Source organism: Castor canadensis, chromosome 11 (genome assembly GCF_047511655.1).
Source record: "Castor canadensis chromosome 11, mCasCan1.hap1v2, whole genome shotgun sequence".
Lineage (NCBI taxonomy): Eukaryota > Metazoa > Chordata > Mammalia > Rodentia > Castoridae > Castor > Castor canadensis.
The window spans coordinates 17118242-17134494 of NC_133396.1; the positions used below are offsets into that span (position 1 = coordinate 17118242).

General features: G+C 54.5%; 1 protein-coding gene and 1 long non-coding RNA gene across 8 annotated transcripts in view; one reads left to right on the plus strand and one right to left on the minus strand.

The window, feature by feature from the left end:
- The window catches only part of Hdac5 (histone deacetylase 5), a 37377-nt gene extending 21364 nt beyond the window's left edge, over window positions 1–16013 (minus strand). Inside the window, exons 1-3 of one of the 7 annotated variants that reach the window (XM_074045546.1) lie at window positions 15853–16013; window positions 10164–10377; window positions 3102–3173 (exon numbers count right to left, since the gene is read on the minus strand). In XM_074045546.1, coding sequence (XP_073901647.1) covers window positions 3102–3173; window positions 10164–10185 — 94 coding nt within the window. In that variant the 5' untranslated portion in view covers window positions 10186–10377; window positions 15853–16013. Of the gene's footprint in view, window positions 1–3101; window positions 3620–10163; window positions 10378–15852 lie in introns of those variants that run through there. The other 6 variants (XM_074045540.1, XM_074045543.1, XM_074045541.1 and 3 more) reach the window with 6 other exon arrangements.
- LOC141413702 (uncharacterized) lies at window positions 3638–5800 on the plus strand. The gene is made up of 2 exons (XR_012438510.1): window positions 3638–3960; window positions 4534–5800. It is a non-coding gene; the product is annotated as an uncharacterized lncRNA (long non-coding RNA).
- Window positions 16014–16253: the final 240 nt, after the last annotated feature.

Here is a 16253-nt window from a genome sequence, read left to right on the forward strand (position 1 = left end):
TCCTTCCTAAAAGAGGGTAAGGAAAATCCCAGGTACCCTAGTTACCTAGCACATTATTGTTCCCTTCCCACCTGAGTGTTGCCCTTCCTACCTTCCCACCATCTCCACACCTACACCTACACCTACACACACACACACACACACACACACACACACACACACACACACACACACACACACACACACACACACAGAGTCATGCTTGGAACGATCTAAAGAGCATAAGTAAGAAAATCCAGGGGAAGCCCAGGGCCAAATCCAAACTACTTGGGACTTCACAATACCCCAAATATTCCTTCCTGGCACAGCAAGATTCACACCCTCCCTCAGAAGGGAGAGGAGACTCCTACCCTGAGCCTGCATACTGCCCAGGCATCAGCTCTACCCAGAACTGGACAGAAGGCAGAGAATTCCCCAACTCTGTCTTTGGGAATCCCATAGTGGTGTTCAAACTCCCAGGCTCCACAAGTTAGGACCAGGCCTAGGTGATGGTGGTGTGTACTGTATGCTGGGCTGTGGCAGGGTAGTCAGGCAGAAACCTTATTCATCAAGAAAGACCTCCAATCACCACTAGAAGCTGAGATTTGTCCCTTGTCTCCTCCTTAAGCAGGAACAGCCATGTCCCTACCCTGAAGGGGCTGAGGCTCTGACTCATCCACTGAGGTGCCCCCTGTAGCTGTCTCTATACACCCAGAGGGCCAAGACCCAGAATAGAGCCCAGGACTCCTGCCAGCAGTCTTGGACTCCATCCCCTCATGCAACATTCATTCATCCAGGTGCCAGGCACTATGCTTGGTGATGGGTAATGGCAGTCAACAAGACAGCCTAGAGAGCAAACAATGCCCCCAAATCAGGTTCCCAAGACATGCTGCTGGAGGCCCCTTCATCTAATCTCTTGGGCTGGGGAGGCCTGCACAACACACACCATGCAAGAAAGCATCCCTGAGCCAGGTGCTGGTGGCTCACGCCTGTAATCCTAGCTACTCAGGAAGCAGAAATCAGGAGGATCAAAATTCAAAGCTAACCCTGAGCAAATAGTTTGAGAGACCCTATCTCAAAAAAACCCATCACAAATAAAGTGCTGTTAGAGTAGCTCAAGTGGTAAAAGCGTCAGCCTAGCAAACATGAGGCTCTGAGTTCAAACCCCAGTGCTGCCAAAAAGAAAGCATCCCTGTATACCTGCTTTTTCTTTGCATCCTGTCTGGAGACTGATGGAGAAATGGGGCGGGGAAGGACGTGGAGGGGACAGAGGAAGGAGGGAAACACCAGGCTGCCTGGGCCCTCATGGTGATGTTTATCTGGGGAGGATTTTTTTTTTAACCCAAAGGTTAAAGTGTTTCTATTTGAAACATCTATTTACATTCCAGAGTCCAAAAAAAAAAAAAAAAAGGCAGCCAAGCTCCAGGCCTATATCTGTCTCTAGCCGCGTCACAGACACAGCATCAGAGCTGCTCAGGGGGAACATTCTTAGCCCTTTCCCCGAGCCACTGGGGTGACTCACACCTCCCTCCTGCCAGCATAGATAGAGACACACAGTGTTGGGGAGGGGAGTAGAAATCTGGAAAGAGGGGCTGGCTGGGATCTGCCCAGGGACAAGCAGGCCTAGAGAAGGGGTGGGGGAGAGAAGTCTCAGCTTCCAGGGTTTCTGGGGTCTCACTTGAAAGGAAGTAATTAAACAAGCTAAGGAGAAAACTTCAGGCCAACTGCTGGCTGCTGCAGCTAGGCAACAGACATGGGACCCACTCAGGATGACTGGATAGGTATGCAAACAGGTATGCCAGTCCTTTGTCTTCCAGGAGTCCACTGGAGACCCAGACACCAGGCTGGGGAACAGAGGGTAGGGACTTTGGCTAGGCTCAGTTAACCTAGGGCAAAAAACAGCTCTCTCTGTTTGTATTCCATTCCAGAGGCCTGGTGGGCAGCCTGCAGAGCCGGTTTCCAGGGCTATGCCTCAAACACCAGGACACGGAGTAGGATTCCTTACCCAGGCAGATGGCAAGCCATGTTCAAAGGATTTTCTGAACCTTCTCAAGACAGTCTTTTGACACATGCCAGTCCCGCTGCAACCTTATCCCTGGACAGCTCAAAGCCACATCACAGGTACCCAGAGAGGCACACAGCTCCCACCTTCTAATTTGAACTTTGGGATCCACACCCACGTATTGAGTCGAGGACTCCCCAACACACACACACACACCCGTACAAGTGCCAAGCTACTGCCAGGAGGGGCAAAGCAGGCCCCTCCCTGGAGGAAGCATCTTGTGGTGCCGGCCTGGTGGGAAGACTGTGCCAGAAAGGGACTAATGCTGCCAACAGGTTCCTGGGAGTGAGGGAAGGAGTGGCCCAGCTCTGCAGGTCCTCCCACCTCCAGTCAACAAAGTTCCTGCCAAGGAGGTAAGGGGAGTCCATGTTAGGGGGTCCTCGACCCATCTGAACCAAAGTAACACCTCTCCATCCTCAGGATCTGGAAATAAACGAAGGCCTGCGGAGAAGAGAGATAGGGGGGTGCTACGAGCTAAGAGAGCCAAGATCCTTCAAGAGCCCAGCTGCCAGCCTCTGCCTAACACTACCACAACAGCATCAAGCTTCTTCCTAAGTATCCACTCTCAGGAGACTCCTGACCAGAGACTTACCAAAGTCACTGTACCAAGTCTTCTAGTCCTAAATCAAACCAGATGAGCTGGGGTACCTTTTATTCCTGTGGACACCCTAGCTATAGCTTCTTCCTCTGCCCAAACCTGGGGAGCAAGCAGCCTGGAGACAGATCACTGATCCACTTCCTCCTCTCTGACCATGATGCCAACTAGGCCACGCACCTCTAGTAAGCCCCAGCCCCCAGCAGCTGATGTCGACCCTGCCAGAGGCAAAAGGGACTGGAGGATGTAGCAGAACAGGGTTGGAAAGCACAGGACAAGGAGGGCAGGGGTGTGGGCAGGAACACCCACCCTGGAAGCACAGCTCCCCAATCCCACAGATGCTTAACAAAGCTCTCAAGAAAGACTGAAGCAGGACCCCATCTGGGTGAGACTTAGAGCCACATGCTCAGCCCAAGCACAAGGATGCCCAAGAGCAGAGGGCAGGTGGGGACACGAGACACTTACCTGCCACAGGGATGCTGTGCAGAGGAGTCCGCGGCAGGATTTCCAAGGATGGCTCCCGGCCTAACATGCCATCTGCTGAGAAACAGGACTCGGTCTCATAGATGGTCTGCAGCATCTCCACGAGCCCCTGTGCCTTGGGCACCAGCAGCATGCCCGGGAGGGGCCGCCTGAGGCGGGAGCCAGCCAGGGGAAGGTGGTCAGGCAGGGCGGCTGCTCTGGGACTCCCTCAGGCCGCTGCCACTGGGACACACAAGGTAGGGAGGCACCTCATCCGGCCTGGGCGCTCCAGGAGGTAGCACGGCCCACCGGGGAGGCCCTGAAGCTACAGGCCTGCCCTCTTCTACAGAACATCTACCACTGCATGTCCTCAGGTCCCAGGACCTGGGGTATGTGGCTGAGCACTCAGGGGACAGGAAGGAGAGCCTGGCAAGCAGGCAGGCTCTCTGTGTTCCCTCCCAGTACTGGGTGACAGCTCTGGGCCAGCTCCCTGCTCCTCCTTCCCGAATGAGCCGCCGGCAGCTGGCAGGAGACTGAAATAGCAGTTGGGGGAGGGCCCTGTCTATAAATAGGTGGAGCATGCTCAGGGAGCCGCCGGCTGGCTGCCAGGAGCCCAGGCCTGGCGGAGGCCCCATGGGGGGGAGGCGCGTTCCACCCCAAGAGGAAGCGCCAGGCGAGGGGGAGGGGATGAGAGAGGGCCTGCACTCAGGGCCAAGGCCACAGAGCTGGGTGGCCAGAGGCTGTGCTGGGGAAGGGCGCAGGCAGGGGTACCCATGAATCTGGGAGCAGCTCTGGCTACTACTGTTGGCAAGCAGTGGACGAGAGACCAAGAAGATCTTATTTTTCCTCTTGTGCAGTGCAGGTAAGGGAACCAGAAAGACTGGGGAAGAGGTGACAGACGGCCACTTGGCCTAACCTTGCTCCTTCCCTGGAATCCTGACAGCCCTGTGGGGGTTTGTTTAACTTCTGCCCTCCCCCAGAACTGGGAGGTACTTCCCCACCCCCTTAACCAGCAGGGAGACCCTAAACAGCAGTTAAGTGGCAACTCCCTCCCACCAATTCTGGAGCATTGCCAAGCCTGCTCAGCTTCTTTCCATGGGCAGGCAGACTTCCTGGGCAGGCCTCACCCAGTCCAGGCAAGGGACAGGGCAGCACCTGCCCATTCTCAGCACAGGCAGCTTTTCCCTGGCAGTGTGCCAGGTGCAATGCTAAGAGCATCCCATACATTATCTTATTCTGCATGATGACCTCAGGAGAGAAGTGAAGATAGAGAAACTGAGGCAGGGAGCAATTAAAGTCACTGGCCCTAAGTTATGCAGCTGTTCACATGGAAGGGCTGGGAGGTCTGAGCCTCAAGTCTGAGCCCTAACCACCACGTCCCACTGCTTCACGTGCAAAAGAATGCATAAGGCTGCCACAGGGTTTCTGTTAACAGGTAAGATGACCCCCACGCTCAAGCAGAAACAGACTGGAAGTTGGAGTCCCTCCAGGAAGTCATGAGGCTGTCAGCATCCAGGCCTGGCAGAGCAGCTTCAGCTCCTTGGGCCCTGCTGGAGCCTGGGGTCGTTGCACCATGAGAATTGGTGCCACCTGCCAGTCCTACCCACCACTGGCCTGCCCTTTCTCTCCAGGTTGTGCCTCCCACTGGTACAGAGATCCCACTTGGCCCCCTGACCTCACTGGAGCCTTTTAATAGCCTGGTTATTCCTGGGTCTGTGTCCCCCTCCCCCTTCCTGATGTCACAGTTGCTATTTTGGAGCCTCCTCCTTGCCCCCCACTCCAGGCATGGAGCCAGGGACACCTGTCCTCTCCCTGGACTGGATGACCTCACCCTCCTGTCAAGAGCCTGGGAGAAACTGGCCAACCAAGGACACAGAGACTGTGGTTCCTGGGGCCCATCTTTTCAGTCAGCTTTTGCTAACCAAGGATGACTGGGGAGAGGAGGGAGGCACACAGATAGGGGTGGTGACTAAGGTAGGCTTTTCCAGGCCCTAGCCTGGCAAGATATAGATACAGGAACTTGGGGGGGAAGGGAGTGCCCAGTGTTAGGAAAGGAACCAAACTGGTCTAGACTCACAGCTTTCTCAGTCAAGACAGAGATTCTAGAAAAAAGGCAATGGAGCAGTGCTCTCTCAAGGGTCTAGTGTTGGTAGGCATCTTAGGGCAGGGACTTTGTTCACAACCACCCATCCCAACGTCATTCTGGCCAGCCAAGCCCTCTCAAGAGAACAGAAGAAAGGGCCAAGGCTCCATCAGTGAGATGATGGGCAGCAGATACAAGGGAGCCCAGAAAGCACTGGGGTGGGAAGCAGCCCCTCCCAGCCTAAGACTCCACCCACCCACGCTAGGAGCAACCAGAAGGGCTGGCTAGCCCTGTCCTGGCTCTCTCTACCTGCCCGAGGCACAGGAGAATGGCAGAAGAGCCCTTCTCTCCCTTCTCTAAAGAAGAAGTCATCAGCTATGACCACTCAAAAGCAGTATCCCCAGAACCCAGAGCGGCCAGATGCCTAAGCAAAGAGGATTCCCGGCTCAGGGAAGACAGGAACACCCAGGACACTGGCATCCAGAGGTGGCCAGAGCCAACTCCCAGCACTGCCACGGCTTCCATCAAGTAGGACAAAAAGTGTCAAACCCAGTCAGACAATCTTCAGTACAACTCCCAAAATCCTACAGGGAAATAAAAATGGGGTGGAGGAGGACAAGTGTCTTCTTTTCTTCTGAGATTCAGGTGGTGTGTGTAACAAGGTCTTCTTTATGTCTAACCTCAATCCTTCCTGCTCTAACCCACTCCTTGCATCTCTTCTCCATCTGTACACATCCAGCCGTCCATGAACTATCCCATAAACCTTACAGAAAAGCCTCTAAGGCTGAGGTCAACACCAGTCTCCCTGCACTCTGGTCTCTGAACTCTTAAAGCTAGAGGTGGGGGAAGCCCAATGCTGGCTCCTTCAGCTCTGCCAGGCTCTCACAACACTGGCACGCGTCCCTGACCTAAAGGGAAGAGGAGTCTGCTTCAAGCACAGTCAAAAGCCCAGAGCTGGCAGGGCACCAGTGGCTCCAGCCTGTAATCCTATCTACTCAGGAGGCAGAGATCAGGAGGATCACGTTCTGGAACCAGCCCTGGGGAAACAGTTTGTGAGACCCTATCTCAAAAATACCCAACATAATAAAAGGGCTGGTGGAATGGCTCAAATGGTAGAGTGCCTGCCTAGCAAGCACAAAGCCCTGAGTTCAAACCCCAGCATCCCCCTCAAAAAAAAAAAAAAAAAAGAAAAAAAACAGAGCCAGTCCAGGGACCCTGGAGACATTAGGCCTGCCTGTCCTCCAGTACTTTCCTGCCCTTTGATCCCGGTAGTGCTAATGTCCATCAGCATGGCCTGGTAGACAGAGGCATGTGCCAGGTCCATGCAAGGTGCTAGCTGAGCCCTCTCATTGGAAACCAATTGCAAGAAAAATGTGGACACCTACTTTGGCATCTTCCACTTCCCCTCTATGTTGACCCTTCCTCCTCCTGCCATCCCATCCTAAACCTTCAATCCATTTGGAACAATGGAGCAGGGAAGAGGAAGGAGGAACAGACCCCAGTCTGGAATGAGCAGAGTGTGCTGAGGCATCTAAATGGAGAGAGGAGGTTGGGGTCCACTTCCCAGACCCCCTCCATGCCAACACTGACCCACTTTCTCCTCCTCAGATTGCCTGCCTCTCTCCCAGGGGCTCAGAGGCAGAGCCTGAGGCTGGGAGACAGGACGCCAAGGTTCCCGGCTCCACCCTACACCTATGCCCCAGTTTCACTGGTCAACTAGAAGGGAGGGGGCAGCTGTCCTCCCTCCTGGGAAAGAGAAGGAGAGAAAGTGTGGAGGGTGCTGGGAGGTGCTCAGCAGACAGGTATTGTCATGAAGCTTGTTTCCCTCCCATGCTGGGGATAAGGAACCTAGCTGCCTCCTCTGAGGCCCTACTACTACCCAGACAGGCTTGCATGGCAGGTAGCTCTCTTACCCTCTCCTGTGGGCAATGGCACAGGGGACAGGTATGTATGACCTAGGCAGTCCAAGTCCTAGGTCCCAGGACAGCTCCTCCAACCTGGCTTGGCTGGCCTAGGCCGCAGCAAATCGTCAGTCTTCCAACCCCACAGAGGAGAACACGCAGATGGGATCACATCCAGCAAAATAAAGAATGCCTGGCTCCTCTGGACCCCTTCTTTCTGAAGAGAAGGTAGAGGCCCAGGGAAGGGACTCCTTAGGGAGGCAGGCAGCCCCATCAATGGTCTCTGTTCAGACTCACAGGACTACTGAGATGGTAGATGAGTTCAAGTGCTGGCATGCAGCCCAGCCCAGAGGTACATGGATGAGCACCCACTGCCCAAGACAGTAGGCAAAGCAGATCACTCCATCTGCATCTGCCATCCCTCACTCAGGAGCTCTTACTAACTTGCTTGCTGTGAGAGCGGGGATGGACCATCTCCCATCTTCTTGCTCCACAGAGGCTGAGCTTGTGGGTGATGCTCAGCAAGGATGCTAGAGACATGCAGAAGAACTGGAGGAACAACAGTGGAGAAAACTGTCCTTCTCAGCCCCAGGAAAAGAGCACCAAGTGGGCCAGAAGGCAGGAACAGGTGGAAGATATTCAGAAACTCGGGCCCCCAGAGCCTGGGCACTAACCATTTCATCATTCCGACCTCCATCACCTGCCCCATGGTTCCATGCCTTTCTTTCGTAGGGCTCTCTGCAAGGTATTAGCAGGGAAATGGACACCTGTGTGCTTTGGCTACAATCTGTGGTTTCATTTTACTTCTATGGAGTCCCAAAGCATGTGGTTCCCAGGCTTCTGCATTGGCACCCACAGTCCTAGCCCAGATGATAACCTGAAAACAGCAGACATGAGTCCCTCAGAAAGGAGAGCTGAGTGAAGGTTGGCTGTCTCCCTGGAACAGGGTAGCTGGAACCCTCCAATTCCAGCCAGTCCCAGAACCACAGGAAAACTGAGGGAAAGGCCTCAGTGGAATTACCTCCAAGCAATGACCCCAGTTTTGAAGCCTCCCTTTTTTCTTTTTCTTCTTCTTTTTTTTTTGGTTTGAAGTCAGGGCATTGCACTTGCTAGGTAGGCACTCTACTACTTGAGCCACAAGCCCAGCCCTTTTTTGCTTTAGTTATTTTTCATATAGGGCCTTACACTTTGGCCTAGGGCCCATCTTACATCATGAACCTCCTACCCATGCCTCCTTCATAGCTGGGATTACAGACACTACTCCCAACTTGTTTGTAGAGATGGGGGTCTTCCTAACTTTTGCCTAGGCTGGCCTCAAACTACAATCCTCTGAACCTCTGAGTAGCAGGGATTACTGAGCCACTGTGCCCAGTCCCTTGAAGCCTCTGAACATTCCTAAAATGAGGTTCCTGATCCCAGGTCCCCTCCTGCTCTCACTCCCTCCCAAACACAGGGAAGACAGCATCTCCCCCTACTGGGGGGAGCTGGAAAGCCAACCCAGAAGCACAGTCAATGCCATAGGCCCACCTGGGAGGCCCACCCTCCCAGGACAGGTCAGCGGCTCCCAAGCTGCCAGACCCCTTTAGATTCCACCACATTCTGGCCAGCTCTGACTGAAGTGGCTACAAGAACTACAGCATCTAGAAAGGCAATCCAGTAACTTCATCTATCCTGAGTGGATTACTGTAACTCACTACAAGGGAATGAAACCCCACAGCTAAGAAAGGTCCTTCCCAAGCCACCAATGGATGCCTCTGGGCAGCCTCTGTGCCCCAGCCAAGGGTTATACTCTAGTCCCCAGGTGAAGTGAGGGCTGGAGATGGCTCCTAGAAAGGTCAGTGCCATAGTTCAGAGGAAGGGAGCAGCTGGTACTACTGTCAGTCACAACTGATCTACACAAGGAGCAGTGTTCAGCTGAGATGCAAAGAGGGACTGACAAATGTCCATTAGGCCTTTCCTGTCCCTTCAAAACCCAGCCTAAGAGATAGGAAGTCAGAACTCAAGACCCCACCTGGCACAGCACCTACAGGTTGGACAAAAGCAAGGGCAGAAGCAGAATGACCTGAGGGGGCCATAAACCCCACAGGAGGAACGAAGGGGAGCAAATCGGTGGTGGCTGCTGCTTCTGGACCACACTGTAGATGGGTTTTCATCCCAGGCCCCAAGTTCCCTGTTTCTAAAAGAAAAAAAAAATGTCCATCCATTTACCCCTAGAGAAAAAGATGTGGGGACATGATGGGCCATGGAGCATAAAAATGAGCAAGAGGGACACTGAATTTCTCAGACTGTGCAGAAGACACTCAAGGAAGAGAAGGCAGGTACTCTGACCCTTGACCCTCCTGGGTAACTCATGAGGGTCTGGCTCAAGCTACTTGGACACATCCTCATTGGTGCACATCTAGTCCCACCTGAACATAAAGTTGCCTGGAGTCCCACCCTTAAACGATTTCTGCTGCCACTGGGCAGAGTCCTAATAGAGGGGAATGGGAAATCTCAAGAGTAAAAGATCCCAAATGAGGAATCCACCATGTCCAGTGCCCAAGAGGAAGAAGGTTAGTCTACCTGCACTGTGCAGAGAGCCAAGACTCCTCTACAAACATGACACCCCGCTCCCATCCTAACACCACACACCCAAGCACCAAGGTTAAGGCCTAGGACCCTGCAAACCTCCACCAAGAAAAAGTATGGAAATGGAACAGAGAAACATTCCAGCCCTCACGAGAAGGAAGATGGGAATTCAGCTACTGAAGTGCTTCTAATACCACCCCAGACCCAGGGAAATTCTGGGGTACACACCCCCTCAGGCCTGCCTGGCCTGGCCAAGCCAATAGGGCAGGGTAAAGAGGGAATAAAAGGCTCTTAAATTGAGGAGCAGTACAGGGACAGACGTAAACCTAAGCCTTGCCTGGGCCATCAATTCCCAGGCCTACCCCATGGGTGGCCTCTGTCCTTTTCTCACAATGCCACTCCACTCCTAACCCCTCTCAGACACTGGCTGTCAGCCGGCCTGGGTGGGAAACCCACATAGCCCATCGCATCCAAAGCTGCCCCGGGGCTCTTCTCCAACCTCCCAGCTCTTACCCGACTCGTTGGGAGAGTTCATGCCGGCTCTGGGCCCACAGGAAGCTGTCGCTGGGGGCTGGGACAGGAGGGGGTGGAGCTGCAGTGATGTCAAGAGAGACAGACGATGATAACAGACAGACGGACGGGATGGGAGCCCGGGGCCGCCGTGCCTCTAATGCCCATCCAAGGCCATCCTTCGGGGCGAGACAGTCAGGCACTCAGAACGGCATCCCTGGGGAGAGATGGAGCAGGATTAGAGGCCCCCAACTCAGAAATCTGATAGCTGAAGGGAACCTTGGAGCAGTCAGTTTACACCTTGGAAGAGGGAAAGGGACACCTGTCCTGAGGCATAGAGGGACTCAGCAGAACTGGACCAGACTCTGGTTTCTTCTCTTCCTAACCAGTGAGGCTCTTGGTGCCCAAGGGATAGGAAATGGCTACAGTGGCCACAGCCAAGCAAACTCCTTGCAGGCATCATGTCCCCTCCCAGAAGCATAGACCTTACAGACAGACTCCTGAGGGTCTCTGACGTGGGACAAGATATCACCAAATGAAAAGTGCAGGAGGCTTCAGTCACCATCCATGACAGTGAAGAGATAGAGGGATGACCTAGAGACCCTAGCAGAAATTCAGGGACACACCGGTACCACCTCAGTAGCCTAAGCTGGGACTTCCAGGGGAACAGTCGTCTTCTCCCTACTTTCACCACTCACCGCTGGAAATGCAGATTTTTTTTTTTTTTTTTTTTTTTTGGTGGGACTGGGCCTTGAGCTCAGGGCCTCATGCTTGCCAGGCAGGCGCTCTACCACCTAAACCAATCTGCCAGCCCCCACAGATGTGCTTCTGTCTTAGTCTCCCCCAACTCAACAACAGGTCAGGGCACAAAAATACATTTTCAGAAATTAGGGAAGTCAGAGATGTCCATCCCAGATCCAGTACCCTGGCCTGGGGCGTCCAGGGCCCATGCCCAGGGTTTTACATGTGCTGTGCAGGTTGTGCCTGTATAAAGACGTATAAAATCCAGCTCATGTTCAGCCTGACATATGCTGAGTCCACCAAAACAAAGGACATCTTTTTCCAATTTATATAAAGGCACCAAAAAGCCCAACGGTAGCTGAGGCCCATATAATAATGGAGAATGTTATTAGAGGATCATGGGTTTGCCAAGCCATTCCCACCACACCTCTCCCTGCACCAGTCCCATAGTTAGTCCTTAAGCCTCAGACACTAGGCACAAACCTATCTGGGCCAATCCCTATACAGCCCACGATCCACCCAGACATGATCTCATTCATTTGCTACCAAATGAAGATAGGCCCTCCAATACCCAATGAAATTGAGTATCAGGAAGCGATCAGAGGAAGCTGAAAGCTGCTGGATGTTTAAGCCCTAACTCTGCTTTCTTCAGTAGGCAATCAACCCTGCCTCCCAAACAGCCCCACCTCCTGGTAGGATTAATTCTCAGTAAGCCTTGCAGTTCTCATCAAGGATTCCTGGGGTGGGGTCTATCTGGCACCCAGAAGCCCACAGCAGCTGTGGCAGGGACACAGAGACATGCATACACATGCACCCAGAAGACCCAAAGTCCTGGACCTGCTGCCCCCTGCTCTTTCCCACAGGCTTGGACTCTGTAGCTGCAGAAAGATACACTGAGACTGGGGGGTCGGGGTTGAAGGGGCTGAGCTGCTCTGGACAGCCACAGGTATGGGGTAAGGGCAAAAAGAGGCTGTGCAGGGCTGTAGCCAAGTTCAGGAATGCAACAGGTGGGGCTGTTGGTGCCCTGGCTGGGCCAGCGTGGGCAGGCAGCTCAGTCCATGCCCACACCAGGGCTGGCGCCCAGTCCTGCTCACACCCTTTCCCGTGGGTTGGGGAATACAGGTTCAGAAATTCCCACGATTGCCAGTAGCTTAAGTTGCCCAGCACTTCTCCTTAGTGACAGCACCTCTACATCAGGGTGCTCAGGAGGGGAAGCCCAATGAGAAAAATAGTTAAACCAGTCCCTAGCCCTTACCCTCACCCTCCCAGCCTCTCTCAATGGCAAGAACTCCTCAAATTCACAGGGCGCTCAGAACCCAGGTATGCTCTATTTCTCCCCTCCTCATGGGACTCAGCAGTATCCCCTGGCCCCGTCCACCTGCAGAGAGTGTCTGCCTGGAGGATCACAAGTTTAGGGCCAGCCTGGTCTATGTAGTGAGTTTCAGGCCAGCTTGAACTATATAGCAGGGCTATGTAGATGCTGTTTAAATAAATAAATAATCTCCCAGGTGAACAAGAGACACAAGCCAGGATTTCCTGGGAAACAAAGCAGCTGGGGTGGGGCACAAAAGGGAAAGAGGACAACCTGGTGTTCAGAACCTGAGCTGTTTGTGCCCGCCTCTGCAGAGAACTCACTGTTACATGAGGGTCGGAGTGGGCAGCTGGCGGCCAGGAGCTGTGTGGCTCCTGGACTACCCACCACTTGGATGTCAAATCAATGAAAGCCCAGCTGTTATGTCCCCAGAATGCAGATCCCCAGGGTCCTGCTCCCCTCACCCTGGTGGCCAACTCTCTCTGCCAGACTCTACCCCACCCCAGGATGCAAACCCACCTTCCACTTCCAGTCAGGACAGCAGGGCAAGAAGAATGCAGGAAACTGGCAGAATCTCACTGGCTAACCTGAAGGAGGAAGTGCAAAAAACCTACCTAGAGAGACACCCCCACCCCGTAATAAAAACTCTGTCATAGCAGAAGGTGGGAGGAGGGCAGACAAGTGAGGGAGACTGGAGCAATGCAATGCCCCAAAGGCCACAAATTCACAACTTTGCCCTGAAGTGATCTTGTCCCTCAAAATTCCCTGGGTCAGGCGCACCTTGGAAGGCCTCTCCATAACCTGGACTCTAGCACCTCCATGCCAACCCCCCCAACATACCAGTGCTGGCCTTCAAAGAGGCAGACCCAAGTTCTGAGCTTCCAGGCCAGGGCTACTCCCCAGGTCATAGGCAGCATGGTCCAGCAGTCCTGTGAGTCTGACATCAGCTTCAGTTGCCACAACGACTGCATGAGAAAGCTCCAAGATCAAATATCCCATCCAAAGGCACCAAGGGCTTCTCATCTTGACCTCTCCTGACCATGTCCACAACAGACCAATTTCCCCAGCTTCTGATCACTTCCACTGCCTTGTGCCCCCAAAACCGAGCCAAAAGAAGACCAGAGGGATCACAGCCATTCAGGGTGGCTGACTTAGATGTCCAGATCCTAAACTAGGGAAAGGGAGAAGGCAACAGGGGAGGAAAAAAGGCACCAAGCTGATAATTCATTTTTGCAACCAGCCCATTTCTGTTTGTCTGCTCAGACGCAGCTCCAGGCATCTGCACAAGCCAGATGGAGGAGGCTGCTATTTCTAGAAAAAAAAGGGGGGGGGAGGGGAAAAAGGGAGGAGGAGGCGGAGATAGAGGGTAGAAGAGGGGGCCTGTTTGCCCTAAAACCTCAGACAAGACTAATACCCCCTACCCAGCACTACCAGACAGGGTTCCCATTCAAGAAAGGGCCAGGGTGAGGTGGGGTAAGGGAAGAAGAAAGGCAGAGAAAGTTTAATTAGCCAAAGTCGGCTACAATGGGCTTCCTCACGGACTGTATCAGGTTTTCATTCATGAGCAAGAGAGAGTGCTCCAAAAAATGCCAAGAACCGCCCCCCCTTGCCATCTCTCTCTCGCTCCCCCCACCATCACCAACAGGAGTGCGTCCTCTAGCAGGCTGGCTGAGCCTGATGCCATGTTCCAGACATCCCTCCTCAAAGGGATGTGAGTAGGAAGAATTAATTATTAAAGAGCAGCTGCTACTTCAGCACTGACTGCACTACCCCCAGCTCCTATGGCTGATCCCCCTCCCCTGCCATGCAGAAACACTAATGACCCCCCATTCCCAGGCCCCACCTCTAAGCACACAGCTAAGCCACCACCCCCAGCAAAGGGAAAGCAAACCTTTGTCTCTGCAGCTACTTGGAGTGGGTGGGGCAGGTGATACTGTTGCCCCCACTCCAGATTACAGGATGCAGCCAAAGTAGAGAGTTATAAAGCACACAGGGGGGTGGCCCAGAGAAAACACTTCCTCCACCCTTGCCCCCAGGTAACCTGCACCTCGGACCTGTCTCTCTGGCCACGGGGGTGCACACACTACCAGGACAGTGGAGATGTTGCAGGCCCGCTCCTCTAACATTGCCCAGTTCCAAGTCCAAGTAGAAAGAAGCAAAGAGAAGATTTAAGAAAAGGGAAAGGAAGCAAACCAAGATCTCCCTTAAGTGTTGTCTTTAGGGAAAGAAAGGAAGGACAGAAGACTGTAATGGAGCAGGCAGCCCCCAACATGGCTCACCCACATCCCTAGCCCAGCCCAGCGTCTCAACAGCCAGCAGACTCACGGGTCCCAGTGCCTGAGACCTGGGAGCCGGAGGATCCTCCCTGACTACACCCTCAGAACTAAGAGGAGGTCCAGGGCAGGACCCAGAGAGCGGATCCAACCCTGCAAGGCAATCTGGCTAGGGGTTCTCTGACCAAGACTCTGGGATCTCCATCATCTCCCATCCCCTGCCTCCTTTTGTTCCTATGATCTGGCTCCAACCTTCCCTCCCAGTAGGATCCTGAACCCAATCTTCACTAACACCACCATCCACTGGCTCCAAACCTAATGCCAGGTCCCAGAAACATAGTGGTCACTGTCAGAGTGATGGGTCCCTTTCACACACACATCCCAAAGCAACTGCAGCTGCTACCTTTCTTCTTTAGAGACTCAACTCATCTCTGAAGGCCAAAGGCAGGGATATCAGGTGGTGACCTCCTCTTCCAAATGAAGTACTCCCATCCGTCTCCCTTTCTCGCCCCCTCCACCATATGCCCAGATTGATTACTTATCTTCCAGCCAGTTCTCATCTTCCCCAGGGCCCCAGGGAAGGGTGGGGTAGAGAAGCAGACTCCCCCCAAGTTAACAAGGTACCGGCAGCCGGACCCCCTGCCTCCATGAGATACAAACCCAGGATGAAAAATGGGGGGGGGGCATCCACCCCAGACAAGAAGTGGGGAGCTCCAATTCATCTCCTAGCTGTCTCCCTAGCTCCAGGGTGTCAGACAGAAGAGGGTGGGAAGGAACAAACGCAGTTAACACCTCACAGGCGAGGGGGTGAGAATAATGAGAAAGAGAAGTAAGGTGGGCCCAGCAATCCCCCTCCTCCTGCACGGAAGTCAAGGACATAAAATCAAGGATGCGTTCTTAGTGACGGGGAGAAGCGCTGTGGGTGGGCAGCGCCCCTCACCTCAGAATACTAAGAAAAGGGTGTCCAGAGAAGAGGGGTCTGCACAAAATTCGGGCGCAGAGCTCAAATCGCTCCGCAACGCAACATGCGCCGCTGGGGAGGGGACAAAATCAGACATACACGGCTAGTCTCCGAGAAGACTGGGGGGCGCGGGAAGACGGGCTCCTCCCTTACCTGCAGAGCAGGCACCCTGCACGGGAGGGGTGGGGAGGGGCGCACGCAGCGAGCCCAAGGCCCGGCTCCCGGGCTAGCGACGCTCCCGGGGGGCGCCGGCTGGCACCGGGCGCCGGGAGGAAGGAAGGGGGGCGCGGAGCGCGGCGCGCGCGCGCGGGGAGCCCGCGGGCAGCAACGGCGGGAAAAGGGGGTACAGCCTCATGTCCCGGGGGGCCGGGGGAGGTGGGATCCGGACGGATGCGGCGCGCTCACCCTCTGCGGCTCGAGCACCGGCTTCGCGGGCGGCGGCGGCAGCAGCGGCGGCGGCAGCAACAGCAGCACCTCCTCGACGGCTCCTCCATCTTTGCGGCGGCTCCTCCGGCTCCGCTCGCCGCCGCCACCAACAACAACATTCGGAGACGTCACTCCCGTCACGTGACCCGACCCGGAGCTAAAAATAGACCCAGCCCCCCCCCCCCCCCCGCCAGCTTCAGCCACCACGAACCCCTCCCCTCCCTCTCGGCCCTCCCCCCGCTGGGCGGGGCCTGCAGCGCCACCGTGACAGTTTCTTAAAGGGCCGGTATCCAGCAAAAAGTCAGGCTGGAGAAATGGTGGAAGGGAAGGATTTCGAGCCCCGCGCATAGCGGTGCAACTGGGATCCGGGCCGGCTACTG